Raw genomic sequence first — 25,999 nt, forward strand, 5'->3', positions numbered from 1 at the left:
AACTAAAAGCAAATGAAGCTAAGGTTTGGGGAGGTATTCAGGCTCTGTCTTAGTTTCCATTTCAAGGCCCATTTCTTCTGTTCAGGCGTCCTGTGGTGGATCACATGTCAGGAGGAAGAGGAGTGCAGGTAGGGAAAAGGAGTTATAACTGCTGGGAAAGCCAGATGAAGTTGAGCATGAAAAGACATTTTTGCTTTAGATGCAGTTTTTTGATTCAAAATTTCATGATATGCAGGAAGCTCATGCTCATGGTTTGCTTCTGTTGTTCGTAGTTTGTGTGAAGGTGTCTCTTGGTACATCTTATTCTTAAGCATGAAGTTAGAGGGAGGTGGTATGACTCTATGAACATTATCGGGCTCTGGCATTCCCAGGGGATGTACCTGGCCTCCACCCATCACACACCAAACCCCCTATTTAAAACCAGAGCCACAACCCCATGTCACCAGGGCACATTGCAATATGCTGCCAGCTCATTGGTCCAGGTTATGCAGTGGCCACTTCCTTGCTGAGGTTAAGAACGCCTTGTCCTGAGTATCCAACGAGCGAGATAATGCCTTCATTCTAGAAACAGAATATCCTGGTCTTTCCAGATTGTGCAATTTCTTATGTGCTAAAATTTCTAACACCATCTTAGACCTGCTCATCTGTGCAATTTCCCCAAACAGTGTGTCTCTCTTGGCTTCCCGCTTTTATTATACACAAGACATCTCATTTCTGTAATTGTTCTCCTTGTCAGGCCTGGTTCCATTATTCCTTGGTCTCTAGAGCCACTGGAATTGCTTCTGGAGGACAAGGAGACTGTATTCACTTCCCCTTTTCCAATTGATTTGGAAGAGTTCAGCTAAAGGAATTTGACACTTAGATGTACAGGACACTAACGTCATGCTCAGAGGATTGGGTCTTCTCCTTCCCTTCACTATGAGACCCCAGAACATGAATTCTTAATGGAGGTGATACAACCCTATGGAGGGTGTGTGTGTGTGTGTGTGTGTGTGTGTGTGGAAATTGCTTCTTGTGGGTTGGGGGGGGGATGGTAACTGTTACTGCCCCAGGGAATAAGTTAGGCCGCAGAGCTCATGGCTCACAAATATTTAGAGTCAGACTGGTAGAGAAATAGGTTTTATTCAAAGCTAGCTTTGAAGTCATATAGAAGAAACTTTCTGTTTCAAAACTGCATCTTCAGAGGTTCTGAGGGCCAGGAAAGCTTTTAAAATAGAAGAAGTGGCAAAATGGGACAAAAGGCAGGGAAGATAAATATGCAGATTTAGTTAGGCCCTGTTAGATGGGCCTGTCAGGGGCAATCTCCATGCTCAGCCTCCTTGGAGTCTCCCCAGTTGGGGGTGGGGGGACAGCTCTCCAGCCTTTCAGCATGAGAAAGTTGTCCTGGATTTCAGTGGGGCTATTCATTTCAGTTTCTTGCAGAGGAGGCACAATCTTGTTCTTTTTATGTAGATAACATAGGTGTGCATACAATATATAAACAGACATACATGATGTCTGGAGTTTTAACAGTTCCTGGGAGGCAATTAGGAAGAAATGTGTAAAAAGACTATTAGGGGTGGATAAAGAAAAAAAAGGTTAAAAGTTACTGCTATGAATTTTATTTGTGATGCCTTATATGACCCATTCACAAGACAGTGCCTGAAAGGAAATTCTCTGTTCTGTCCTTGGGATGAAGAAGCAGACAAGTGCAATCCGTGAAGAAGGGGAAGGCTCCTGGGTTCCCTGCGGAAGAGCTATTCCAGCTGTGTAGGGACAGCCACCCATGAGGCTTAATAACATAGGGGTCTCCCAAGGAGGTTTCACAATTCTAACTCTTAGGTTTTCAGATGTACCCCAGAGTCTTCTGGAACACTGGACATGGCTTGAGTGGTTCCTAAATAATCAGAGCAACTCTAAGTCTGTAACATCTGGTCACAAGGTGAGAGTATAGCTTTGAAGAGAAGAAGCTGGCTCAGGGCCAGAGAGTGGGACTGCTCTGCAGGCTTTTTTCTGACCAGCCCTCCTTCACTGGCAGGAACTGGCCAATTGTGCGGTTCCCACTGTGTCCCCATCCATGCCCCTGCTTGTCCCACTTCTGTGTATCTGCTTGATAGGTTCTCTGCACTGAGAATGCCCTTCTTTGACCTTAACCCATCAATGCTTTATTAGTGTACGGAATCTGGCTCCAACAGTTCCTCCTCCAGGAATGCTTTTGTGGACCTCCCTCAATATTTCCCTATTTTCTTATGGCTTTTACTACATTCTGCCTTATATTTTGGCCATTTGTATACTTGATTCCCTTCCCGCTTTATTGAGGTATAATTTACATATCATCAGAGCTCATTCTGGGTATACTAATCAATCATTTCAACAGATTTATAAACTTTAGCAACCATCATCACATTCAGTTTTAAAACATTTTCATGACTCTGTGGAGTGTACATGTGCTCATTGACCGTTCTTGCCCCACTTGCAGGAAACCTGCTTTCTTTTTGGCTTTGCCTTTTCTGGACATGTTGTATGTGTGGAATTATACAACATATAGTCTTTTTCATCTGGCTTCTTTCACTTAGCATTATCTTTTTGTGGTTAACCCATGCCATCTTAGCATGTGTTAATAGTTTAATTTCATTACTAAATATTACTTCTTAGTGTTGGACTTTAGTGAATATTGGATTTATTAGATTGTGCTGGTATTAGCTTTTTGGATGTATCAGTTTGTTTCTGCCATGACTGTTGATGGACTTTTGGGGCTGTGATGCTCTTCCCAATCTTTGCATAGATACATGTTTTCTTTTCTCTTGGACAGACACCTGGGAGTGGAATTGTTGGGTCCTGTGTACATATATGTTTTAACTTTTTAAGAAATTGCTCAACTGCTTTCCAAGTGACTATAAGTATTTTCTCCTTTACATTCCCATAAGCTGAATGCCTGGTGTTGTCTTTATTTTATTTTTTTTAATATTCTAGTGGATAGATCTCATTGTGTATCTCATTGTGATTTTTATTTGAATTTCCCTACGACTAGTGATGCCAAACATCTTTTCAAATGCTTACTAGGCATGTGCTTGTGCTCTTTGGTGAAATGTCTATTCAAATTATTTGCCTAGTTTAAGAATTGAGCTGTCTGTCATTTTATTGTTGAGTTGTAAGATTGATGGTGTTTTCCACGTCATCTCTGTCATTACTGGTTTTCTGTGAAGTTGTTTTTATCATTTGTTTTTTGAGGGAACTAGGGATTGAACCCAGGAGCACTTTACCACTTAGCCACATTCTCAGACCATTTTGTTTTTTTTGTTTTGAGATAGGGTCTTGTGAGTTGCTTAGGGCTTTGCTATGTTGTTCAGGTTGGCCTCAAACTTTGTGATTCACTATGCCCAGCTTGTTTTTGTTTTGTTCTTAAGTGGAATATGAACCTTTCCAACTGTTAGGATTGAATCATTTTGTTTCTCTTTTTGTCAATATTTCCTTCAAGTATTTTGGGCTCTGTTATTAGGGTGATGTGGTTGATTTTACATCTGCCATTTTTGTGGTTTGTTTTCTGTCACATTCATTTTTGTTCCTCTCTTCCTTCTTTTATTGCCTTTATTGTGTTAAATATTTTACTTTCTTTGTTCCTTATGTTTTGAATTATTTTCTTAGGGATATACCTAGTTATCAAGGTCTCCTTTAGATCAGTGGTAACTGAATTCTTGTAGAATACAGAAATTTATTCCAATCTAGCTCTGTTTCTTGCCCCTCTCTTGTGTTATGATTGTCATGTTTGGTATATTTATTCATGTTGTGAATGTTGTGCTATTTTTCTGTGCAATCACATGCCTTTAAAATAAGTTAAATAAAGAGGAAAATTACATGCATGTAGCCTTTGTGTTTGCCCACATGGTTAACTTTTATGGTGTTCTTTATTTCTTAATGTATGTGTGACTTCCTGTAGGTGTCATTTTCTTTCCACCTGAAGGAGTTCCTTTGGTATTCTGTGCAAGGAAGATCTACTAGCAGTGAAAATTCTCTGTTCTAATTTTCTAGGAACAGCTTTCTTTGTCTTCATTTTCAAACGATAGTTTTGCTGACTACTGTTCTTGGTTGACAGATTTTTCTTTCAGTGCTTCAAATACATCATTCTACTGTTTTCTGGCCTAAGTTGTTTTTGATGAAAAGTGGCTGTTAATCTAATGGAGGATCCCTGGTATTGACGTGTCTTCTCCCACCCCTTCTCTGCTTTCAGTATTTTCTGGTGCCTTATAAAAGACTGTTTTCTAGGTATGGATCTTTTAGTGTTTTTCCAACTTGGGGTTTATTGAACTTCTTGGATCTGTAGTTTTATGCTTTTTATTACATTTTGAATCTTTGGGCCATTATTATTATTATTTTTCTGCCTCCCTCTCTCCCTCCCTTCCTTATGGGTCTCCTCTTTCACGTATATTGGTATGCTTGATGGCATCCCAAAGGTCTCTGGAGGTTCTGTTCAGTTTTCTTCTTTGTTCTTCAGATTGGATAATATTGATTTATCACCAAATTCACTGATTCTTTCTCCAAACATCTCATATTTGATACTGAGCTTCCATAAAGAATCTTTTCTTCATTGTACTTTTCAACTCCAAAATTTCCATTTGGTTCCTTTTTTATCTTTATTAAGATTCTTTATTTGTTATTATCATCATGCTGATATTTGTCTTTAAATATGGATTTCTGTTGTTCTTTGGACATATTTGTTATAGGTGCTTTGAGTCCTTGATGTCCAATGTTGAGGTCTCCTCTGAGATTAATTTCATTTGATTGGTTTTTTTTCTTTCCTGTCTGCTAAGGACCACATTTTTTTTTGTTTGTTGCCCATCTTTTAATTTTCTGTTGAAAACTGGACATTTAAGATCATATCCTCTGGCACTTATGAATTTGGTTCTCAAATCCCTGAAGGTTAGTTGTTGTGGTGATTTGTTTAATTACTTGCCTAGACTAAATCCAGGGAATCTTTAGTATATGGCTACTTGTATCTTGGTTCAGATTTTTGTTTTTATTCATGTTTTAAATTATTTATTTTTAAGCGTGACTTTACAGGGTTTGCCTCTGTGTGCATGTAGTCAGTGATTGGTCAGAGTTTCTGTTCAAATGCCACGACCACTAGGATTGAATTCAACGTCAAGGCAGCTAGTACTTTCTTCTGGACCCTTTTGCCTGTCTTCTGTCTGTGCACACAGACTTATTGTCAACCAAGAATGAAAGTCTCCCTTCTCTCTAGCATTTGAGCATGATCTTCTGGTCAACCAGAGATGTAGAGACCCTTATGGCTAATCTTTCTCTTAAATTTCTGTCTAGTCTGTCAGTCTGTTGGTTGCCCTAGCCAGGACCACAACTTCTGGGGAGATGAGGAAGATTTCCTTCTTTATTGCTATCAATCTTGGTATGATATCACTCAGTGTGTAGTTGTTCATGTTCTATTGCAAACAAAGTGAATTCCCTTGGGTGGCTGGTTTGCATGACCAGCCCTGTGGGGTAGAACTACCATGCCAGCCTTCAACCGGGGTGGGGTGCTGAAGAGAAGGCAAGAACCAGATTCCCACTAGTTCTCACCCCTCTTGTTCAGAAGTTGTTCATGAATAAATGCTCAGTTAGTTGTATGCTTTTAGTCTATTTCCTGAGACTTGAAATGGTAATTTTTAATAATCTGGTCCAGTTTTATCATTATTCTTTGATGAAAATATTTTCCAAGCTTCTCAAATTGCTATTCCAGCCACATAATCTTTTCCTACCTTCTAGAGAGGAAAAATTGTATACCAGTTAAAAGTATGGACTCTGGCTCCGGATTGCCTTGGCTTGAGGCCTGGTCCTGTCCATTGCTACCTACAAGACCTGGGCAAATTACTACACCTTGAGCCTTGGAGCCTCAGTTTCCTCATCTGTAGACTGGAATAACAATAGGACCTACCTAAGGAGAGTGCAATGGGTTAATGTATGTTGAGTGATAACAACAGTGTCCGGTACTGGAAATGCTGTCTTGTTAACTTTTTTCATTGGTTCAGTGAGGGCAGAGACTGTCTTCCTGGGCACCTAGTCATTGGTCTGATGCTTTGCACATAATCAGCTCATCTGACCTTCCCATCACTTTTACTAAGTGACACTTGACATTCAGAGGACATGCGGGCAGTTCTCAGAGTAACTGCAGGTGCTAGGAGGAAAAACAGCAGGGGAGCCCAGGAACAGATGGCCTGGTGCCTTGTTGAGGCTAAAGGTTGGTTGGTGAGTTTTTCTTCCCTCAGGAACTGTCACAAGGCTTAGTGCTTGCTCACAGGCACTGTTGAATTTGAGACCAGCTTGCTTGCATTTCCAAGCAGTTAATTAGCATAGCCACCACCACCATTTTAGAAGTTCCCTGACATCCTGCACATCCAGGAGCAAACAGAGCAACTTGGCTGAGATGCTGACTTAGGTACTTGTGCAAAGAGGAGGGACCACTGGGTCATGGTGGGAGGGCAGGGGATTGACTATGGACATTCACTAGGCATTCACTGTTTCTCACCCATAAAGAGCCATAACTTGGAGTGAGACATTGGTGGCTTTTCCTTCAGTGGATGCAGCTGGGGTGAATGGAGTGTTCAGAACAAAGGCATCTCAGAGGGGTGCCTTTGTTCTGAATGGTGTATGTCCTGCACTGCTGTATGCAGCCACCTGGCTTAGCCATCATGTGTTCAGCTCTATGCTCTGGAGCAGGGTCCCAGACATGACAAGACAATACTTGTCCTCAAGGGGCTCTCAGCCTCCATGAGGGACAAGAGATGTGTTAAAATAGTGACCACTGTATGGGGGGTCTGTATTGTACCATGGGGAAAATATGAAGGCAGAGAAGCCTTCTGGGAGGAGGAGGAAGGATGTGAGCAGCCTATTGCTGGGTAAATCGGGATTTCCAAACTAAGTGGGATTGGGCTGGGGGAAGATCCAGGCCAGTGTAACAAAGTACAAATACTATTTGGTGTAGAAGGGAGGCCAGAGGGGCAGAGTATGGCGGGATCACAGCAGATCCGTCACCTCAAAGAACGGACTTTTCCAATTGGCAGAGCGTATCACTAGAGAGTTTTAAGTGGGGGAATAACTCATGAGGATTGAGTGGGGAGTGGATGGGATGAGGTGAGACAGGAAAGTGGACGCCCTGGGAAGACCAGATACCACCTGGATGGGAACCTTGGGCTGACTACCTGAGTTCTGGAGCCTGGGTCTGTGCAGAGGTTGGTGAGGTGCTAATGTTCATGGAAGAAGGCTGAGAAGAGCAGAGGTCTGTCCTGGGATCAGAAGAGTCTTGGTGCCATTACTACCTCGAGGTAGAGGGCCTGTCATCATCCGCTACAGGTGTTTGGGGCACAGAGGTGCAGGGTGGCCAGAGAGCAAGAAAGATTGGGTGTCAAAAGTATGTAGGAGACAGAAAAATATCAGGATGTACTGTTGGATGTCACCTTGGGGAATTCTAGCCATAGGAAACAAGAGAAGAGGAGGAGGAGAGGGCATACACGGGAGGTCGGGAAAGAATCGGTGACAGCTAAGTTGTACCTGTCATAACAGAGAGTGGTCAGCTATGCTGGAGATCACAGAGAAACCTGATATCATGAGGACAGGAAAATAACAATCAAAGAAGTTGGAGGTCATTGGGATTCTTTATCAACAGCAGCTTCCTGTGGCCACAGCATGGCAGTGATAGAAATGAGGAATGCCAACCCTGCATGGAGTTGGCAGCATAGGAAACAGGGAGCTGTGCCCAGCAAATGGGGACTTTCTTGATAATGCTTGTTAGAAGGAAAGGAGGAGGATGGCAATAACGAGAAAGGGGATTTCTGATTTGAAGTTGTTTTTACTTGGGTGAGAGTGGGGCAAGTGTGTGGATAGGGTAGGAATGGAGCCAGGGGAGGTGGGTGGGAGTGAAGAGGAAGAAACTAGGGCACAGCATTGATGGAGAATGTTTTTTAGAGATGGTAGGGGAGAGTGTAGGTAGAGGGATCTGTGTTGAGCCAGAGAGGGGGCTGCTCTTACCTGGGTGGTGGTAAGGTGGGCACCCCTCTGCATATATGCTCTTTTATGGTTTGGATCTGTAATGTCCCCATGGATGCTCATATGCTGAAAGCACGGTTCCAGTGCAGCAAGGTTCAGAGGTCTGGCTTTTGGGCAATGAGAGCTGCAATCTCATCAGTGGATTAATCCATTTCATGGGTTAATAATTTGAATGGACTACTAGATGGTAACTGTAGACAGGCAGGGTGTGGCTGGAGGAAGGAGGTACTTGGAGCATGCCTTCTGGGATTATATCTTGTCCCTGGCTCCTGTCTCTCTCTGCTTCCTGGCTGCCATGGCTGAGCAGCTTTCCTTTACCATATCCTGCCTTTCTGTTCTGCCTAACCCGAGGTCCAGAGCAGTGGAGTTAGCTGGCACGCCCTCTGTTAACCCTTCCTCTGGAGAGGATTCTCCACATCCAGCTGCAGCAGGAAGAGGTACTCTAGTCACATCATGCACTGATATTAACCTCTCCACTTCTGTATTCAGTTATAAGCACATGTTTGGGTTCTTGTTTTGGTACCTATTGGTACAGCATTTTTAACACCTTGAACTTGTAACCTGCACCCAAGAAATAGTAAACTGACTCATGAAGGAGTAGAACCAAGTAGCAACGTGTCTACTTTTCTTCTAACATGGGGGGCATAAAGCTGGACTGGGTGTCAGGAGACCTCCCTGTCATTGACAGGAGTGTGATCCTGGGTATGTGACTTCACTCCTGTGGGTTTTGGGTTCCTTCCAGCTGACTGTGGAAAAGAGGCTGGATCAGCAACACCCACTTTTGCAGTGCTGTCTATTTGGTCCTGCCATCAAGCACTATGTCTCAGGTGAAGCCGAGGGTATTTTGGCCTGAGATACACTCAAATAATGGGAAGGATTGACAGACAAATGAGAGCAGTGAGCTGGTGTGGACAGGTGGACAAGGTGAGCTCTTGATGTGTGTGGTTATTTCTTTCACAGCTTTGACACAAAATTAGACATCCTTATTCTTCTAGAAGCTTTTTAATGCTGCACATAAGCAGGTGCTCTTTTGTTCTGACCTGTGTTTATCTTATACCAGGATGCACAAGCTCTGCTAACTGTCTTATTTTCTTATCAGCTTATTTATGGGGTTCATTTCCAAAAGAGAATATAATTATGTGGAAGTAGATTATCTTGGTATTTAGGATTTAACCTGTCTGATAAAGCTTGGTATGACCTGTGTGGTAAGTTGCTCTTGAAGAATTTTAATACAGTGACTTTTGTACCCAAGCCTGGTGGAAGCAGTTTGTAAACAACTTACTTCTGTGGAATTACAAGTAGAATTTGAGTTCAAGAAGAAGAAATGAGGGGCTGGGGTTGTGGCTCAGAGGTAGAGTGCTCGCCTAGCATGTGCGAGGCCCTGGGTTCAATCCTCAACACCACATAAAACTAAATTTAAACAAAATAAAGGTATTGTGTCTAACCAAAAAATAAATATAAAAAAGAAGAAGAAGAAGAAGTGAAATGCATATGCTTAGCCCTGACGTATCAAACTATTACTCTAGTAGGGCCATATGAGATTCCTAGTAAGCAAAGCAAAAAAGAAAAATAAAACTGGAAATAAGAATTAGTACCTATGAGAGGTAGAGCTTTTTCTAGCACTTGATTAAAAACATTTCTAAGATCAGCCTTGAAAATACACATGTACACACACACACACGCACACACACACGTTTTTAAGGAATGCCTACTTTTTCTAAAAAAAAAATTCTAAAAAATATTCCAAGTTCAAGGGAATTTCTGAATATGCTACATAATTATACTTTTGATGGATAATAGACAATGAACATTACCATTTGGAAAACTGTCATAAATTTTGTGGTAAAGAAAGCTATTTATCTTTGTTTAACCCAGAGCTATACAAATTACATGTGCCCTCATTTATTCCTACATAATGTTTTAAATAATAACTAACTTTTCCTTTTTTTAATAGCAAGTTTGGTTGTTAATTGCTTGGGGCCTGTCTGCTTGCCTGATTGTTCCCTTAGCCTTCCCACTTGGATCCAGGCTGTCTCACTGAAGCAGGGGCACAGTGTTTGATCACTTGGGGGCTCTGGGATCCCTGGGGTCTTCATGGGCTTCTCCCTGCTCAGGTTCCTCATGGGTGTGATTGGGATGGTAATATTAAGCACCTTGTTGAATCAGTATAGAATACACCTGCTAGTGTGTGTAAAGCACTCAGTTCTGTACTTGGCTTAAATAATTAATATATGTTCGATGTAACTATAACTAATGGTGCCCCCATTCCAGAGTCTCCCCCATGCGGCTTCCCTTCCTCATTGCTGGGTACTTACTGTGCTATTTCTTTGGATACTGACTGTAAGTTTCTCTTTATTATGGTGTAGAGAAACTTTGTTTACCCTTTATGATCATTGCTTATTTCTACCTTGGCATCTCGATTACACAGGGCCAACATGGGGATAGAATATTAACAAACTTTGCATCTTCAGCCTCTGGATCAGAGCCAGGCACACAGCATAGGTACTCACTGTGGGGTTTTTCAATTCATCTGACAGTAAGCCAGGGCCCTAGAGCATATTCCGAAGGCTGATTCAGTGAAAACAATTCTGCCCAGGGTGTATATGTGTATGCATAGATTTTGTTAGTGTGTTAGACTAAAATCTTTCTTAAGACCATGTCTGGTCCTCTATACTTTTTAGTTGACTGCTGAGGAAATCATTTAATCCCTTTTGTTCTTGGATTTCTCTAATAAAAGAGATCTGGCACCATGTAAATTGTGAATTGGAACAGTGTCTCAGTTGTTTTGTGAAAGGTGCTAAACACAAACTATTAATAAGAGTCGGCCTGATGCCAGGATATCTGTTAATGACTTTAAAGCTCAGGTACCAAGTGGGAGAACATTCTATTAGTTGACTCTACCCAGTAGGGATGGGGAGCCTTTGTTTTTCCATGATAGAGCAAAGAGCTACAGAGAAAAATCAATGAGAGATTTTTAAGCTTGAAGCAATTACATGGAGTGATTTTTAAAGAAGAGAATTATAAAATGTTACAATTAGAATAAATTGGAACATGAAAATTCACTGGATACAAGGAATAATTTGGGGAAAAAAAAACAACCAAACCTGCCAATGTTGTACTTTAAGGCCATTTAGGGAAGACAAGCAGGAGAGGAGAGATGAGAGAAACTAGGGGCTGTAGAGAGGGAAATGGTCCGAAGATGCAAATAATGAAGTAGAGGAAAGTACAGGACACAGCAGAGATAGAGTCTCCGAGACCATGGAGGCCTTAAGACGGGCAGGCTGAGGCTGTCACTCTCATTCAAGGTGATTAGAGAAAACGATAGTGCTCCTAAAAAAGCCAGATACAGAGGGTGATACAGAAGTGGCCCATGGGAGAGCAGGTAGCTCAGGATTCTGCTGCAACAAAGGGAAAAGCCATGTGCAGCTGTGTGCACACCTGCTGTCCCAGCATCCACCATGCAGAGCATTTCTCCATTGGAACTTCATGACAAGATGTAAGGCTGGAATTGTCACCTCCATGTTATAGACTGGAAGGGGAACTGCAGGCTAAGTGCCGTGCTTAGTGTTACACAGTTACAGTAAGGTTCTCAAATTGCATGTGTTTCATTGCTAACCCCCGCTATGAGAAGACATATCCTTGGAACATCAGATAAGAAATGGGACTTGTTTTGAAATTACTTCCATGGGATTAAAAAACAAAATAAACTTACACCAAAACTGCCAAGAATGAATTTTCCATGTTAGCAACAGGAGTGCTTTATAAACTTGTTATCAGTGATGCTTTTGACATATGCTGGAGACCAGAATCAATGTCTAAAGGATCCTCCACATAATTCTTACTTTGCTTAAAAAAAAAAAATAAAGCTTTAAGACCATACCCATTTATTCCAACTTTTCTGGGCCTAATATGGGCCAAGTCATCCCAGAAATAAAGCAGCTTTGACTGTCTTTCTTTCCTGGTGAACTTGGGAAGCAGGAGCGGGGCTGTGTGCCACCACAGCAAGTATAAGAGGCTGCACCTGCTGTCCTCTGTGACCTGCTTCTGCAAACCTGGGATCCTGCAATTCACAAGTGAATGTGCTTTGTGTACTGTTCCCCTGGGGCATTAAATCACTCGCTCCAAGGAGCTACTCTTTAGATGAAAAACAGAAACATAGAGTGGGCTTCACTCAGCTGATGAAATTGCTGTTGCTGCTTCATCATAGGGAAATGATTTCTGGGCTTATGGAGTTAAGCCCCTTCCCCCTATTTCACTATCAGAAGATATATCCTTGGCATGTCAGACCACAAACTCAAGTTATCTTGCAGATGGCTTTTGTAGGATTAAAACACCACCACGAACTGGCATTAATGTTGTACCTAGCATGACTCTGTATGTGTCCTTTAGTAACAAGAGTGCTTCATAAACTTGTTTTCAGTGGTTTTGTGTTTTTATTACCAAAGGAATAATGTGATTTCCTGGGGTGAATTGATGGAGAACTATTAGAACAGAGGTTTAACATTCTGCTTAGGTCTGTAGGCCACCATGTCTGGCCCACTGCCTGATTTTTATAAATAAAGTTTTATTGAAACACTGCCATCTGTGTTGTCTATAAGTGCTGCTGCTTTTATGCTATAATGGTGGAGTTGAATAGTGATCATATGGCCTGGAAGTCTAAAATATGTACTGTCTGGCCCTTTACAGAAAGTGTGCTAAACTCTGGCCAGGAAACTCTGGGAGGAGGAACTACAGGTCTTTTGTAAGACTACCATGAGCTTGACTTCTCTTGGATTGTTGTTAGCATTTGCTCCCTGACAAGGGGCCCTTCTTTAGTCCATGCCTCCTGTCAACTGCCAGGTCTATAAAATTTGAGTTTAGAGACATCTCTCACACAGGTAGTCATCTTGATGTCGTACCAACAATAACATGCTAAAGCCTCATTTCTTATCGGGACTTCATGATAGGTACCTCAGCAGTCTCTCCTTACTCCATGCTGTGTTATCATGGAGGGGCATTCCTGCTCAAGAACTTCCCTTGGCTCCCCATTGACCTCCAAATCAAGAGCCAACTCAAGTCTTAAAGACTATGCATAGTGCTCTGAAGCCACATAGTATTCCTGCCTTTCCCAGGTGAACTAAATTCTCCCTCTACTGTGCCTCCTCGGTGCTACTGATCTTTGCTTCTGGAAGGTTATAATAATTCCTTCCATGCCAAATTTATTAAAAACCTAGTTTATCCTTGTTGTATCCCGGGTCTGTTTTTCCTCCACATACAGCCAAACGTATGTTCTGATTCCCTTGAGCCCTTAGGCACTCTGACCCTGTTGGAGGCTGTGTTACTGGATTTTTTTCCTTCTGCTCTCCACAGATGTCTCATAATCACAGGTTTCTTGCTCCACCCACAGAGCAGCACTTAGGTGTGTGGAACTGAATTTGAAGCTGTAGAACTCACAAAGACCAAGCCCACCAATGATGAGACTAGCTCTTTAATGTGTACCTACTGTGTGCCAGCTGCTCTGATGCATGACCTCATTAGCGCTCACAGTGATCTCAGGCACTATGCTCTTTTGACAAGATGAAGATGGAAAGGGAATGGAGTCACGTGGGGGAACAGGCAGGCAGGGCTTTCTACTTGGGAAAGGAGACACAGCTCCCACAGGAAGATGTCAGGCTAGCTCCTTTAAGGAAAGGGAGCTCATTTGACTGGTTTCTTGCAGGGGTGGAATATTAATTGGCTTTAGGAGTTACTCAAGCATTATTCCCTGTGTGAAAGATAAGTCACTGATCGAGAGACCACACACAGGGTTCCCTGACTCGAACCATGCAGAGCTGATGCTAGTTGAGAGTAGCACACACCAAGCCTCTTGGGATCTGCTGTCAGGCCATGAGCTAAGGCCCAGAAGTGTTGGTTCTCGTGTCAGTCAACAGGAGTACTTACTGTTGTATCCAGGGCACAGGTGTGGAAACAGACTCAGAAGGATTGATTTGACCAAGTGTCCTCAAAGCCAGGTTGGAACTCCAGGCTCCCCTGCTACAAAACTCCACTGATTAGAGTAGGTGGCAGTGTTGTGGACATCCTTGCATCCACAACCCTCTGCGGTGTGCACACACAGGTCCGTGTGCAAGCATACTCCTCCACCTGCCTAGGTGCTACAGTCACCTGGGAACATTGAAAATATAGATGCCCAGGCCTACCTCTCATACATTTCATCAGTCTTAGTGAAGTTTGGAGCAGGCACTGTTTTCTTAAAATTCCCCAGGTGACTCCAGCCCAGACCTCAGCTCCACCACCCAAGCCATTGTAAGAATGTGGGCACATCTCTTGGGAGGCAATTTGGAGCTGCCACCGCTGACCTTTAGAATCTCTTGTCAAATGAGTGTTTTGTAACTTTGCTCCTTTTAAAGATGAGGAATGGTTCCTATGCACTTGCCCATGGCTTCCAGGTACGTCCTGCACTACAGTACATATTTCAACATGGTCCAAAGTCCTTTTTTTGCAGCTAAGCACTCCTCCATGTAGTTGGCCTGAGCATGATGCACAGACCCTCAAAGGTGAGCCATCCAATGCGTTCCACAGGTGGGAACTGTCTCCATGAACTGCAAATGAGGAGGAATTATTTTCCATTCATGTCAAATCAAACCCTTTCATCTTCTAAATGGGGCCAGGATGGTTGAAGGAAGGAAAGCCAGTCAAACACCTTCTCAGTCTTACCCAGGCCTGATGAATCAAAAACTCTGGGGGGTGCCAGGTGTGGAGCCACTGTAATCCCAGTGGCTCAAGAGACCAAGACAGGAGGATGACAAGTTTGAAGACAGCCTCAGCAAATTAGTGAGGCCCTACCCAACTTACTAACGCTGTCTCAGAAAGAAAAGGTGGGGGTTACTGGGAATGTGGGTCAGTGGTTAAGCATCCCTGACTTCAATACCTGGTACTAAAAGCCAAAACAAAACTCTGGAGGTGGAGCCCCAGCACTCTGGGAGTGACTTTGTTGCCATTAGAAGTGGAGAATCATAACCCTACGTTGATATTGAGTGTATTTCTGGATGATCAGGGTAATTCAGCTCCAACAGGGCATCAGACATCTGTAAAACCTCATGCTAGGGCTGGAGGTATAGCCCAGGGGTAGTATGCTTGCCTAGCATGTGCAAAGCCCTAGCTTCAGTCCTGAATACCACTAAACATATTCCCCCTCCCCCCCCAAAAAAACCCCTTTATTCCTCTTATTCTTTCAGGTATTATCTCAAGGCCGGGGAATCCATGATTTTAACAAGTGCTCCAGCAGACTGTAAAATGCAATAATATTTTTTTTGAATCAAGGTAGTAGAAATCGGATAAATATTTCATTCTTTTTAATAATAACTTCATTTCTACTTGGCCCTGGGTCAGGGCATTTCCTCTTTCCTTCTCCCCCTGGAGTTGCTGCCTCTTCATCTCCAATTATCAAGATGTTTTCCATTAGTCCTGTTACCCATTAAGTAAAGACAGTCATTCCCTTTAGAATGCAGCTTCTTCATTGCCGGATTGTTCACTGCCACATAAAAGCCACAAGTGGCTTTTATGGCCTCATGCATACTTAATTAGTCCATCTTCTGAAAATTGTGTTTTAAATGAGTGAAGACATTAGCCTCTGATCTAATTGATCCACAAAGCATCACTTCAGAATGTTTGCATAACTTAACTGTGATGGACAGGCATCGCTGAGTCCTGTAAGGGGCCACAGGTCAAGGAGAGAAAGACTCAGCTACTTCCTGTCACTCCTGGAGGTGCTCTGCAAAGAGCAGGTTTGAGCCAGGGCAGAGAGCTGCAGGCGTTATCTGTCTCCAGCGGGATTATTTTGTGTTTTGCCCACAGCTGTCTCTGTCCCCACCAGTCTTATCTGTCATCATCAACGAACACACCTGCATGATTTATGATGGAGTGCACCTGCTGAAATGGAGCAGTTGTCACGTGTCAGATATGCCGTCTAGGGTGCATGTCATCATGCCTCATGGCAGAAATGAAATATAATTGGAGCTTCAGTCTTTCCACCCACTTTGTTGCCCTTCACTCCTATGGTGGAGGTCGATGGGCACATCCACAGGTTTGGATCTTAAATGTCTCCAGAGGCCCACACATTAGAGACTTGGTTGCCAGCCCATGGCACTATCAGGGGTTGGTGGAAACTTTAGGAAGTGGGGCCTAGTGGGAGGAAGGGGGATCATTGGGGGTGTTCCCTTGAAGGGAAACTGGAACCCTGGCCCGCCTCCCATCTCCCCCTTCCTGGCCATCCTGAGGTGTCCAGCTTTCTCCACCACACACTGCCCACCATAATATCCTGTCTGGCAACAGGGCCAAGCAACCATGGACTGAATTCCATAAAGTTTCCTTTTTGTTGTTTGTCTCAGGTCTGTTATCATAGGGCAGAAACCTAACACACCATCAGACTACTCAAAGTGGCTCTGAAACACTTGGGTGGCTCTGCCTAGATTCATCCCGGCCTCACTTCTGCATCTAGGCTGTTCTGGGTGCCTCTCAAGACAGCACAAAAGCCTTGATAAAATCCCCTGAGGCCCCTACCCGGCCTTTGGACTGCCTGCCTTTTTGGTCCTACACTGCTTTCCGTGTTATCTACCTATGAGAATTTATTCCGTCGTGTGTGTTTGTGTTATGTTGGAAAGAAAAAAAATAAATAAATGAAGCCTGTGTTGGGTGTATTTGAGAGCCATTTTGATGAGGTCAGAAGCAGCTACACTTCTTTTTTCAACAACTGCAAATACTTGGCATTTGAAAAATAACTATCTAATCATATAACTAGGGCTGAATGAGTTGGAGCTGGCCTGGCCTTGGCTTGGTTAGAAAGCACAGTGGAAACAGAAATCTCAATTGGAACCCTGGTGACAGAGGGTGTACGTAGATGTTAGACCTCTGTAGTGCTGGCCCACTATCAGTGCTGACAGTGAAACCCCCACAATGTGTCATTATGTTAGCCATGTTAGAATCAGCTGGTGAGCTTTAACAATACCCCAGGATCCCAGGCTGCTCCCTGGACCAACTGGAACAGAAACGCCTCCAGAGACCATATACCTGAAGTTGTCAATGCTCCCCAGCTGCTTTCAATCTTCAGGTGGGGCTGGGAACCATTGGGCTAAAGGATCCAGTTTAAATGTGAATGGTTGAAAAGAAGGCAAAGAGGAATCGGCTCTTTACATTGGTCTTTTAAAAGTAAGGGTAAATAGAGACATACTGACCTTCACAGGTGCACAAATGTGCATAGGTGTATGTGTATGGACATTGCAGGGAGGTTGGGTATGCATGGATGTTTACAGATGTGTCCCTGTTTCTACTTTGGGAGGGAAGCTAGCTCCTTGTGACTCTTTTTCCTGCCTTGCTTTAGCAGCACATACCTAATTGGTCAACCAACCCAGCCCTGTCTGCCTATAATATACAACTCTGCACCTAAAATGCTTCTCACATCTTTTTCTGTTTATTTCCATTGGTGCTGTGTTTGTGGGGGTCTTTTCTTTCCCCTTCCTCCATTAATAGCTCAGCTCTTTTCTCTATTGACATTCATTTCTTCATTCTTCCAGCATCCATTGGCCATACTGGGTGAGACCCTTAGGCTCTTTAAAAATCTTGGATGCTCCCTGGTGCTCACAGTTAAATGAGCATAACGGTGATAATAGTAATAGTTAATGCTCACCTCACATTTACACATATGCATGGCTTATTCTTGGCTCTAGCCCTGGGAGGTTACATGGTTATCCCCTGTTTTACAGATGGGAAAGCTAAAGTCCAGAGTGACTTGGCCAAAATCACCCAGAGTCAGGGTGTACCCAGGAGGTCCAGCCAGAGCCCTGATTTGGCCTGCTGGTCCCCATTGTGCTTTGCTGTCTGTCTCTCTATATGCTCCTGCAACCAATGGAACCAACAGAGTTCACATACATTATTTCTAATTGTCACACCTGTCTCGCCAGGTGGATGCCATGATTCCTATTTTACAGAATCAGGGCTGGGGGAGATTAAGTAATGTGACTGAGGCCATAGAGCTTATTAAGGAAACAGCAGAGATTTACCAGGTTTTTCTCCCTCCATGATGTGCATTCTTTCTAGCACATGGCTCGGGATAGCTTGAGTTCCTCATGACGGTTGCTTGCAACCCCCCTTCCAGTGATTCTCCATTCTGTACTGCTGCTGCTGGCTTTGGCTCATGCCCTTTCTTTTGCCTAAAGTGCTCTTCCCTGCCCATGAGGGCCTTGATTGGAGGCCATCTCCCACAGCAGGGATGCTTGAATTTCCTGTAATACCCTTCATGGAACTTGCAAAGGAGAGGGATTCTTGCTCATCTTCCTTGTCCCTTAAGAAACTCCATAAAAATGGCTTCTCTGCTTGGTCCCCAGTGTGAGGTTTGCTTCAGGAATGGAGCCTCCAGTCAATTTGGGCACACATATACCTTCCTGTTAGGTGGCCTTTCAAAGCCAGGTGCCTCTTTCTCATTTTCCCCATCCTTTGTGTCTAGGGCATTGCCAGGCAAACAGCAAATATTCAGTAAATATTTGTTAAATGTAGAGCAGACAAGAATACAAAGGTGGGAAAACCATAAAAATACTGCATCTGAAGGTCTTTGGTAGGGCTGTAGTGTTTAGAATAGTCAGGAGTGTGTTTACCTGATGGCCTTTAGAGAAACGTGCATCATGTGGAAATTCCCAGAAGAAAGCAGAACTAATAATTATCCTGAGATAATCTAGTTTGTCTATTTGCCATTTAGGTTTTTGTTTATTCATTTTGCTTAGGCTTTGCAAAGACCTCCTGAAAGAGCCTGTACTTCTGTTGTCTCCCAGCATGAACTGTATAGCGAGCATTTGCATAGGTTACATGCATAGGGAATCTCTTGTCAAGTGAGTGTTTTGTAACTTTGCTCCTTTTAAAGGTGCATACTGTGGACTTTAGGGCTTCTTTTGAACTTCATGGGCTCTAAGTGGTGGAAGCACCTGGGATAGGGAAATTAGAGAACCTCTCAAGGTGCAAACAGGCGCCCAGAAAACGGCCTTGCTATTATGAAAGTGAATTTTTAACCATTGAATTGGGGTTATCATACTCAGTAAATATTTTTTTTTTTCTGGTTCTTTGGGTTTCCATCTGCCTTTTTGTAACGGTACCAATGTCAGGTGGGTGGGAGGGTCCAGGAAGGGCAGAGAGGCTGCCCCCTTGGTGACTGTTTGGATGGGCTTTGAAATGTCCTTTCACCTCTCCCAGGTGAGCGTCCTGACCACCCTGGAGCGCAGGTTCAACCTGCAGAGCGCAGACGTGGGTGTGATCGCCAGCAGCTTCGAGATTGGAAACCTGGCGCTCATCCTCTTCGTGAGCTACTTCGGGGCACGCGGACACCGCCCTCGCCTCATCGGCTGCGGTGGTATCGTCATGGCGCTGGGCGCACTGCTCTCTGCCCTGCCAGAGTTCCTGACCCACCAGTACAAGTACGAGGCTGGCGAGATCCGCTGGGGCGCTGAGGGCCGCGACGTCTGCGCTGCCAACGGCTCAGGTGGCGACGAGGGGCCCGACCCTGACCTCATCTGCCGCAACAGGACGGCCACCAACATGATGTACTTGCTGCTCATTGGGGCCCAGGTGCTCCTGGGCATCGGTGCTACCCCCGTGCAGCCCCTGGGGGTCTCCTACATCGACGACCATGTGCGGAGGAAGGACTCCTCGCTTTACATAGGTAGGAGCTGCCCCTGCTGGGTGTGTGCACTCGCAACCAGAGTGTGTTGACCTTTGGGACAAAAGTCGGCCAGGTACTTTGGTATTGCTGGGGCATTGATTCTCAGTCTTGTCTGCACATCTGCAGGGTTTGAAAAATACTGATTCTGGGGTTGTCCATCCTCTCCCCAAAATTCTATAGTGTAGTTAGTTGATCCAAGGTGTAACCTAGGGTGGAGCATTTTTTTTTAAAGCTTCCCAGGTGATTCCCATGTGCATAATTTAGCCCCACTGCGTTGGAGCCTTAACAGACTTCACATGGGAAGACATGACCAGGGAAAGTTTTGGTATTTTATCTTTGTGTGTGTCTATGTTGTGGGGTGGGGGAGCCGCAGGGAGCTGTTTACTCTTAGTCACCAATTAAAACAATCTCTTGGGCAGTGTTCTTTTTTTAGCTCAAAAGGAGGGTTCATTGCTGGCATTTGGTATAATTCAAAGTTGGTAATTTCTGATAAATGTTTACAATAATGTGGATATGGGCAGGAACTGGATATTTAGGAAGAGATAAAGGATTTGCATATTTTAAAAAGATTATTTTGCACTGTTCTAGTTTCTGATATTTTATATAGGAAAGACAGAAGTACCTGTAGGTCTAGGGTTATCAGTGACATTGCAAGTTGCTTGTGTGGCACTGTTGGATGGTCATTTGGAAGGTTGAAGGCTGTCCTGCTGAGCATCTCCCATCTCCTTATTTACCCAGTGTAATTTTGCCTTCTTTAAGCCATTGAATTGTTCCGACTCATCCCTAGTCACTGAGTCCTAAGCTTTGAAACAATTAACTGTCTGGGAAAGCTTTGTGCCTCCCATATGCAGTGTGCCTTGAGGTGTAAAGTTAATTATAATATGTAGGTTTAAGTTAAAATAGAATTTGAACCAAATTTAACATAAAGCTTGATGTCTGCAAGTTTTCACCTGTCACTGCCCAAGGTTTCTGAGATAAAGAGGCTTGGAAAGGGTACACACCAGAGTGCTGATCTTCCTCTGTGGCATTCTGTCCCAGCTGTGGAGTGGAGGGCTTTCATGAACAACTGTGTTGCAAATAGATGTTTCTGCTCCCTGTGAAGGGGATGTTCTGGATGGGAAAGGTACAGAGTATGTGTCTCCTCATCCACAGATGGAGTGCTGGTGGCCTAGATGTAACTCAGGACTGCTCAGCAAAGATGGCTATTCCCTCAAATGGTTAGGAGGGACATGGTGGGGGTGGGGACTGAGGTAATCATTTAGCTTTTGCTGCTGCTAGAACTTCAGTGAAAGGCACATCATATGAATCCATTGCAGATCAGGACCTAGACTACAGCATGTAGCAAAGAAAGGTCTCCTGAGCTCCAATCAGACAACTGGTCTCTGAGTTGACTGCTGTTATCTTAGGACCCCAGTGGAGTTGTTTTCTGGTAGCAGTAATAGCAAGCAGTTAAACCAGGGAAAGTTTTCATATTTTATCTTTGTGTGTATCTATGTTGGGCGGGGGGGGCGGGCGTAGGGAGCTGTTTACTCTTAGTCACCAATTAAAACAATCTCCTGGGCAGTGTTCTGCCCAGTGCAATCTCCAATGCAGGGAAGGAAATAGGGAGTGAAAAGTTGAGTTCTTATCTCTGATGATGGAACCAAGGAGAAAAATCTCTCTTTAATTGCCCCTGAATTCATACTGGTGCTAATTCACCTCTGCTTGAGGCTTGTAGCCGCAGTGTCTGAACCCTTTTCTAGAAGGATACTCTGACAAGTTAGGCTCTGATATCTCCTCCACTGCATGGGTTGGCTTTTATGTGCAAAACTTCAGGAAGAGGAAGAGTTTTGACTTTGGATGTGGGAGGTGAAGGTGTGAACAGTAGGGCTTACCATTCTTGGGAAGGGGCCTTCTTCTGTTCTGAGGTGTGGTTTATGGGATTTGCAGTGAGTCTTTGGTAGGAAGAGGATTTCAATTGAATTTCTGCTCAGGCTTCTGTTTTTCTCTATGATAATTAAATCGAGTTGGTTGAGTGTCTATTTGCACGGTGCGTGGACATCTTAGTGGCTCTTGTGTCTCTGATTAGATTCCAAAATGTGTCAGTGTACAGCTGTGGAGATGGCTGCTCTGGGTCTCTCTGAAATGATTTCATGCATCTGCTTATCAGGAACAGCAGAGAGTAAGCTTTTTGCACAGACTGGCCTCAGTAGGTGGCTTTTATTCCATGCATGGGTCAAATTCTCCACGAACAATTTAAGAAGACCGTAACATATGCAGAGAATAACTGGTTTGTTCATTTACTGTATGAGTCATAAAATAGTTTTTATGATCATGAGAATGTTTCAGCATTTATCTCCTCTAATTGGGTGCTTGTTCCTGAAGCCACTTTGTTTCAGGAAGGATCCATGGGATATATAGCCTAAGAGATGAGGGATATCTTGAAGGAATGACCTAGGACCATAGGTATAAATGTGAGCTCACTGGAGTATAATTTTATGTGTGTGTCTGCTGGTTCTCGCTCCTACAAAGCTTGTCTGGAGAGAGGCCTGTGAATCATTTGGTCACATGCCTAAAGGGTGACACTGGATTAGTGATCTAAAGGATTTAAATATTGCACATGTAAAACAAAGGCTTGTTTACAAGCAGTCTTTTCTTGAGTGTGCTGGGGAAAAGAATGATCAGCATGCCCTGTCCAGGCTGCAGTTCACTGGTGATGAGACCTGCCTCTGGGTTGGCCACATAGTAGGTCATCAGATGGGTGCAGTCTGAACATTTGTGGCTAGGTCAGAGGCAAGGCCTTAAGACTTAAGGAAAAGTGAAGTTATCTTTCTTGAGTGAGGCTGAAAAGTCTTACTGAAACAACTATTTGCTTTGGCCTCTTGTGGCCGAGCTATTGCCAACCTCCTGAATTCCTGGATGGGCCATTCACAGGGACCTTCTCTGGCTGCCACCATTCTGCAGTCAGTTCTTTCTAGTGTCAGAAAGGAGCCAGAGGAGCTTATTATCAGGGGACAAAACTGGATGAATGGGGACTCAACTCTGCTGGCAGGCTTTTCAGAACAGCACCATTGCGGAGCTCAGCCTCACAGGGCCGCCAGATAATGACTCGTGGGTGGCACGTGGCACTCTTTGTTCCTAGAGGAACTGAATGGGCAGGGTGTTGGTGGAACCCATTTGGTCCCCGCTGAGGTCCAAGAATTGATCCTTTGGGAGTCTAGTCATGTCTCTAGCTAGCTCCATGTTGTGACCTTCCTTTAGTGCAGTTTTCTTAGCTTCCCTTTGTTTTTCCAAATTTAAAATACAGCAAGTCGTATTTGATTTTCTGAGGGGTGGGGGAATGATGTAATGGGCTACTTTACTATGTTCTTTCACTAGATTTCTACATTGGTTGGTTGCCTTTTTGTTTGTTTTTGAGGAGGAGGGAAAAGGCGAAAGAATAGTAAAGATTTTTAAAATAACTTTATTCCTAGTTAAAAAGTCATACAAGTTTACAAGTTCACTATTGGCAACTTCACAAATACAGAAAAGGAGAATAGTTAATTCTAGTTTTGTGGTGTATGTCATTCTAATCTCATTTTCTGCATTGGTTGCTTTTTTTACAAGAAACTGTTTATAATAAATAGTATTTTGTAATTTCATTTATTTTAATATTTCATGAACATTTCATCATGTTACTAAATATTCCATGACATTATTGGTGCATACTAGTATTCCCTTGTGAACATATGCCATACCATTTATTGCTCTGTTAGAAATCAGTTTTCAAAACTTTTGCTGCTCAGTATGAAGCATACAGGTAAACTGTGATACTTAGAGGTGAAGAAACTTGTCCAAGATCATTTATCTGGATGGGGCTGGGCTCTGGGTCTGAGAGTGCTGCTTATTTCAGGTGCATCTGAGATCTGCTCACAAGACAGGGGGTTTGTATGGGAGTCAAGGGTGGTTCAGAGTCAGGTGCAAGTTAGGGTGTTTCACAAGACACCCTGAAACCTTAGGAAATAAAATTCCTGGGATCCAGGAAGGGTAGGAAGACAGCATTCTGCCTGAAATTTAAGCCAGTAGGTGCAGTTTGCATGGAAACTAAGTGTCAAAGTCAGAATGAAGAATTGGGGGAAAGATGGGGAGACTAGAGGGACATCATAGAAGATCACATCCCTGTTTCCTGGTGCTTTGAGTAGAGATGGGTGTCAATCAGATCTGAGACTTCTGGAACAGGTGAGCTGATTCATTTCATCTTCTGCTTCAGCAGTTTGGACACTATAGTATCATGTGGCCATTCATTCCATTTCCAAATTGCAATACCATTTGGAAGTTTTCCTTAGGTTGTGTTAGAAATCTGCCTTCTTATAAGTTTCCCTATCCTTATTCTGCCTTCTGGACCTACCATGAAAACTACTGATCCTTCTATATTTCAGTGACCTTGCTGAGCACCAACCTTCCATGGGTAGGGAGAGGTTGCCTAAAATTTAGCTCTTATGTGCTAAGATCTTGTTTCTTATTTAATGGGTTTCTGCCACACCTTTTCTGGGATGCCAAGGCCAGGAGACAAAACCAGATGCATCTTAGTTTGTGAGGGTAAGTCTAACAAAATACAGCACACTGGGCAGCTTAAACAACAGAAATATATTTTCTTATGGTTTTGAAGGCTAGAAGTTCAAGATCAAGGTGGCAGCAGTGTTGATTTCTCTTAACTGTTTCTCTGCAGCTTGCAGAAGGCCACTCTGTTGCTGCCTTTTGGTGTTTGTCCCTCTGGGGGCCTCTTTCCCTCTTCTTACAAATATACCAGTCAGGTTGGATCAGGGTCCACCCACATAATCTGATTTAACTTACTGACCTCTTCAAAGACTCTATCTCAAATAAATGTTTAAAGATGTATTTTATTTAAAAACTTTTCAAATTTGAAATAATCTTACAATCACAAGTTGTTGCATAATGCAGAAAAGTCCTCTGTACCTTTCATCGAGTTTCCCACAATTTTAACATCATGCATAGTTATAGTACGATATCGAAACCAGGAAATGGGGCTGGGGATATGGCTCAGCCATAAGAGCACTTGCCTGTCATGCTTAAGGCCCTGGGTTTGAACCTCAGCATCACAAAACAAAAAACAACCATATGTGGCTGTGCACACACACACCCACCCCCAAAGGAAGTTAACATTGGTATACTCCATAGAGCTCATTGAGCTATCACAAGTTTTATATGCACTCATTTGTGTGTATCTAGGCCTAAAGAATGCTTTGCAGTTTTTCCCATGCAGATGATGTAGTTTTAAACACAGAGTAGGACTGAGATGAGAGCAGATAATTTTGAGTTGTGCAGGTGTTTGGCAGACACACACACACATCCACTGCACCATCAGGGACAGAAGGATGGCTGGCAGAATTTCCTGAGAATGGCTATTGCAGAGAGAAGGGGAGCTGGCTAGAGAAAAGTGGTACCTTGAGAGGGTTTCTCGAGGTGGCATCCTGTAATTGTAGGGAGAATGGGGCCCACAATGTGCCTGACTGTACAGAATAATTTCTCCAAGCTGGGTAGCACATATATTAGACGTGAATGGGTCATGTTTTCTTTATCACTTATATTAAAACCCAGAGCAGCCCTCTGTGTTATAGTTAATGGTGCAAAGAAAATTATTCTCAGATTTCATCTGCCAAGTGTTTGTTTAGTACAAAGGTCATAAGAATACCATCCAGCAACCAAAAAGAACCGAATTTCTTTTCCGAGCCCTGGGAGCAAAGAGTTATTTTGCTTCTGATGAGTTTTTTATTTTAACTTGACATTGGGTAAAATGTGTTTTAACTCTCCAAAGAGTGTGGGTCGGGTATGGATCAAACTCACTGTGACTGCAGTTCTTCTGAAAAAATAATTAAAAAGCCATCCCTCCTGAGAGCAAGCATTGCTTGTTATATTCTTGCAACTTCATTGATATTGAAGTTTCCCTCATTATTTTTTTTTCTAAAATAAATGATACTGTAAAAGTGGTCAATTTGTTTTGGCCGTGTTCCAGTCCTTGTCCCTGGCTGCTGGTCACAGGCGGTTTCAGTGTGTTTTTAGCAACGTGCTAGGAAATGTGCTGTGTCTCTTATCTGGCACCTCCATATTGCCTGAGCTCATAGGTGTTTTTAATTCATTTGCAGCTACTCATAATTCATATTCCATGGTTCTTGGAATCTCTGTTGTGCTCACTGCCTGGGTGACCGCAGGCACTCTGAGTTGGGCTCTGGAGTCCAACAGTTTTAAGATTTGAATCCTGGCCCCTCCATGCACCTGCCTTCAGAAATGGGATGAGTTTCTGATTGCGCTAAACTCATTGCCTTTATC

At 43.4% G+C, this 25,999-nt stretch overlaps 1 protein-coding gene across 4 annotated transcripts in view; it reads left to right on the forward strand.

Annotated features, from left to right (window-relative positions):
• The window catches only part of Slco3a1 (solute carrier organic anion transporter family member 3A1), a 381,072-nt gene that overhangs the window by 44,979 nt on the left and 310,094 nt on the right, over positions 1-25,999 (forward strand). For all 4 annotated transcript variants that reach the window (XM_078051215.1, XM_078051216.1, XM_078051214.1 and 1 more), the window contains exon 2: positions 19,228-19,693. In XM_078051215.1, coding sequence (XP_077907341.1) covers positions 19,228-19,693 — 466 coding nt within the window. The remainder of the gene's footprint in view (positions 1-19,227; positions 19,694-25,999) is intronic.

This window comes from Ictidomys tridecemlineatus, chromosome 5, assembly GCF_052094955.1.
Source record: "Ictidomys tridecemlineatus isolate mIctTri1 chromosome 5, mIctTri1.hap1, whole genome shotgun sequence".
In the NCBI taxonomy this organism is placed as follows: domain Eukaryota; kingdom Metazoa; phylum Chordata; class Mammalia; order Rodentia; family Sciuridae; genus Ictidomys; species Ictidomys tridecemlineatus.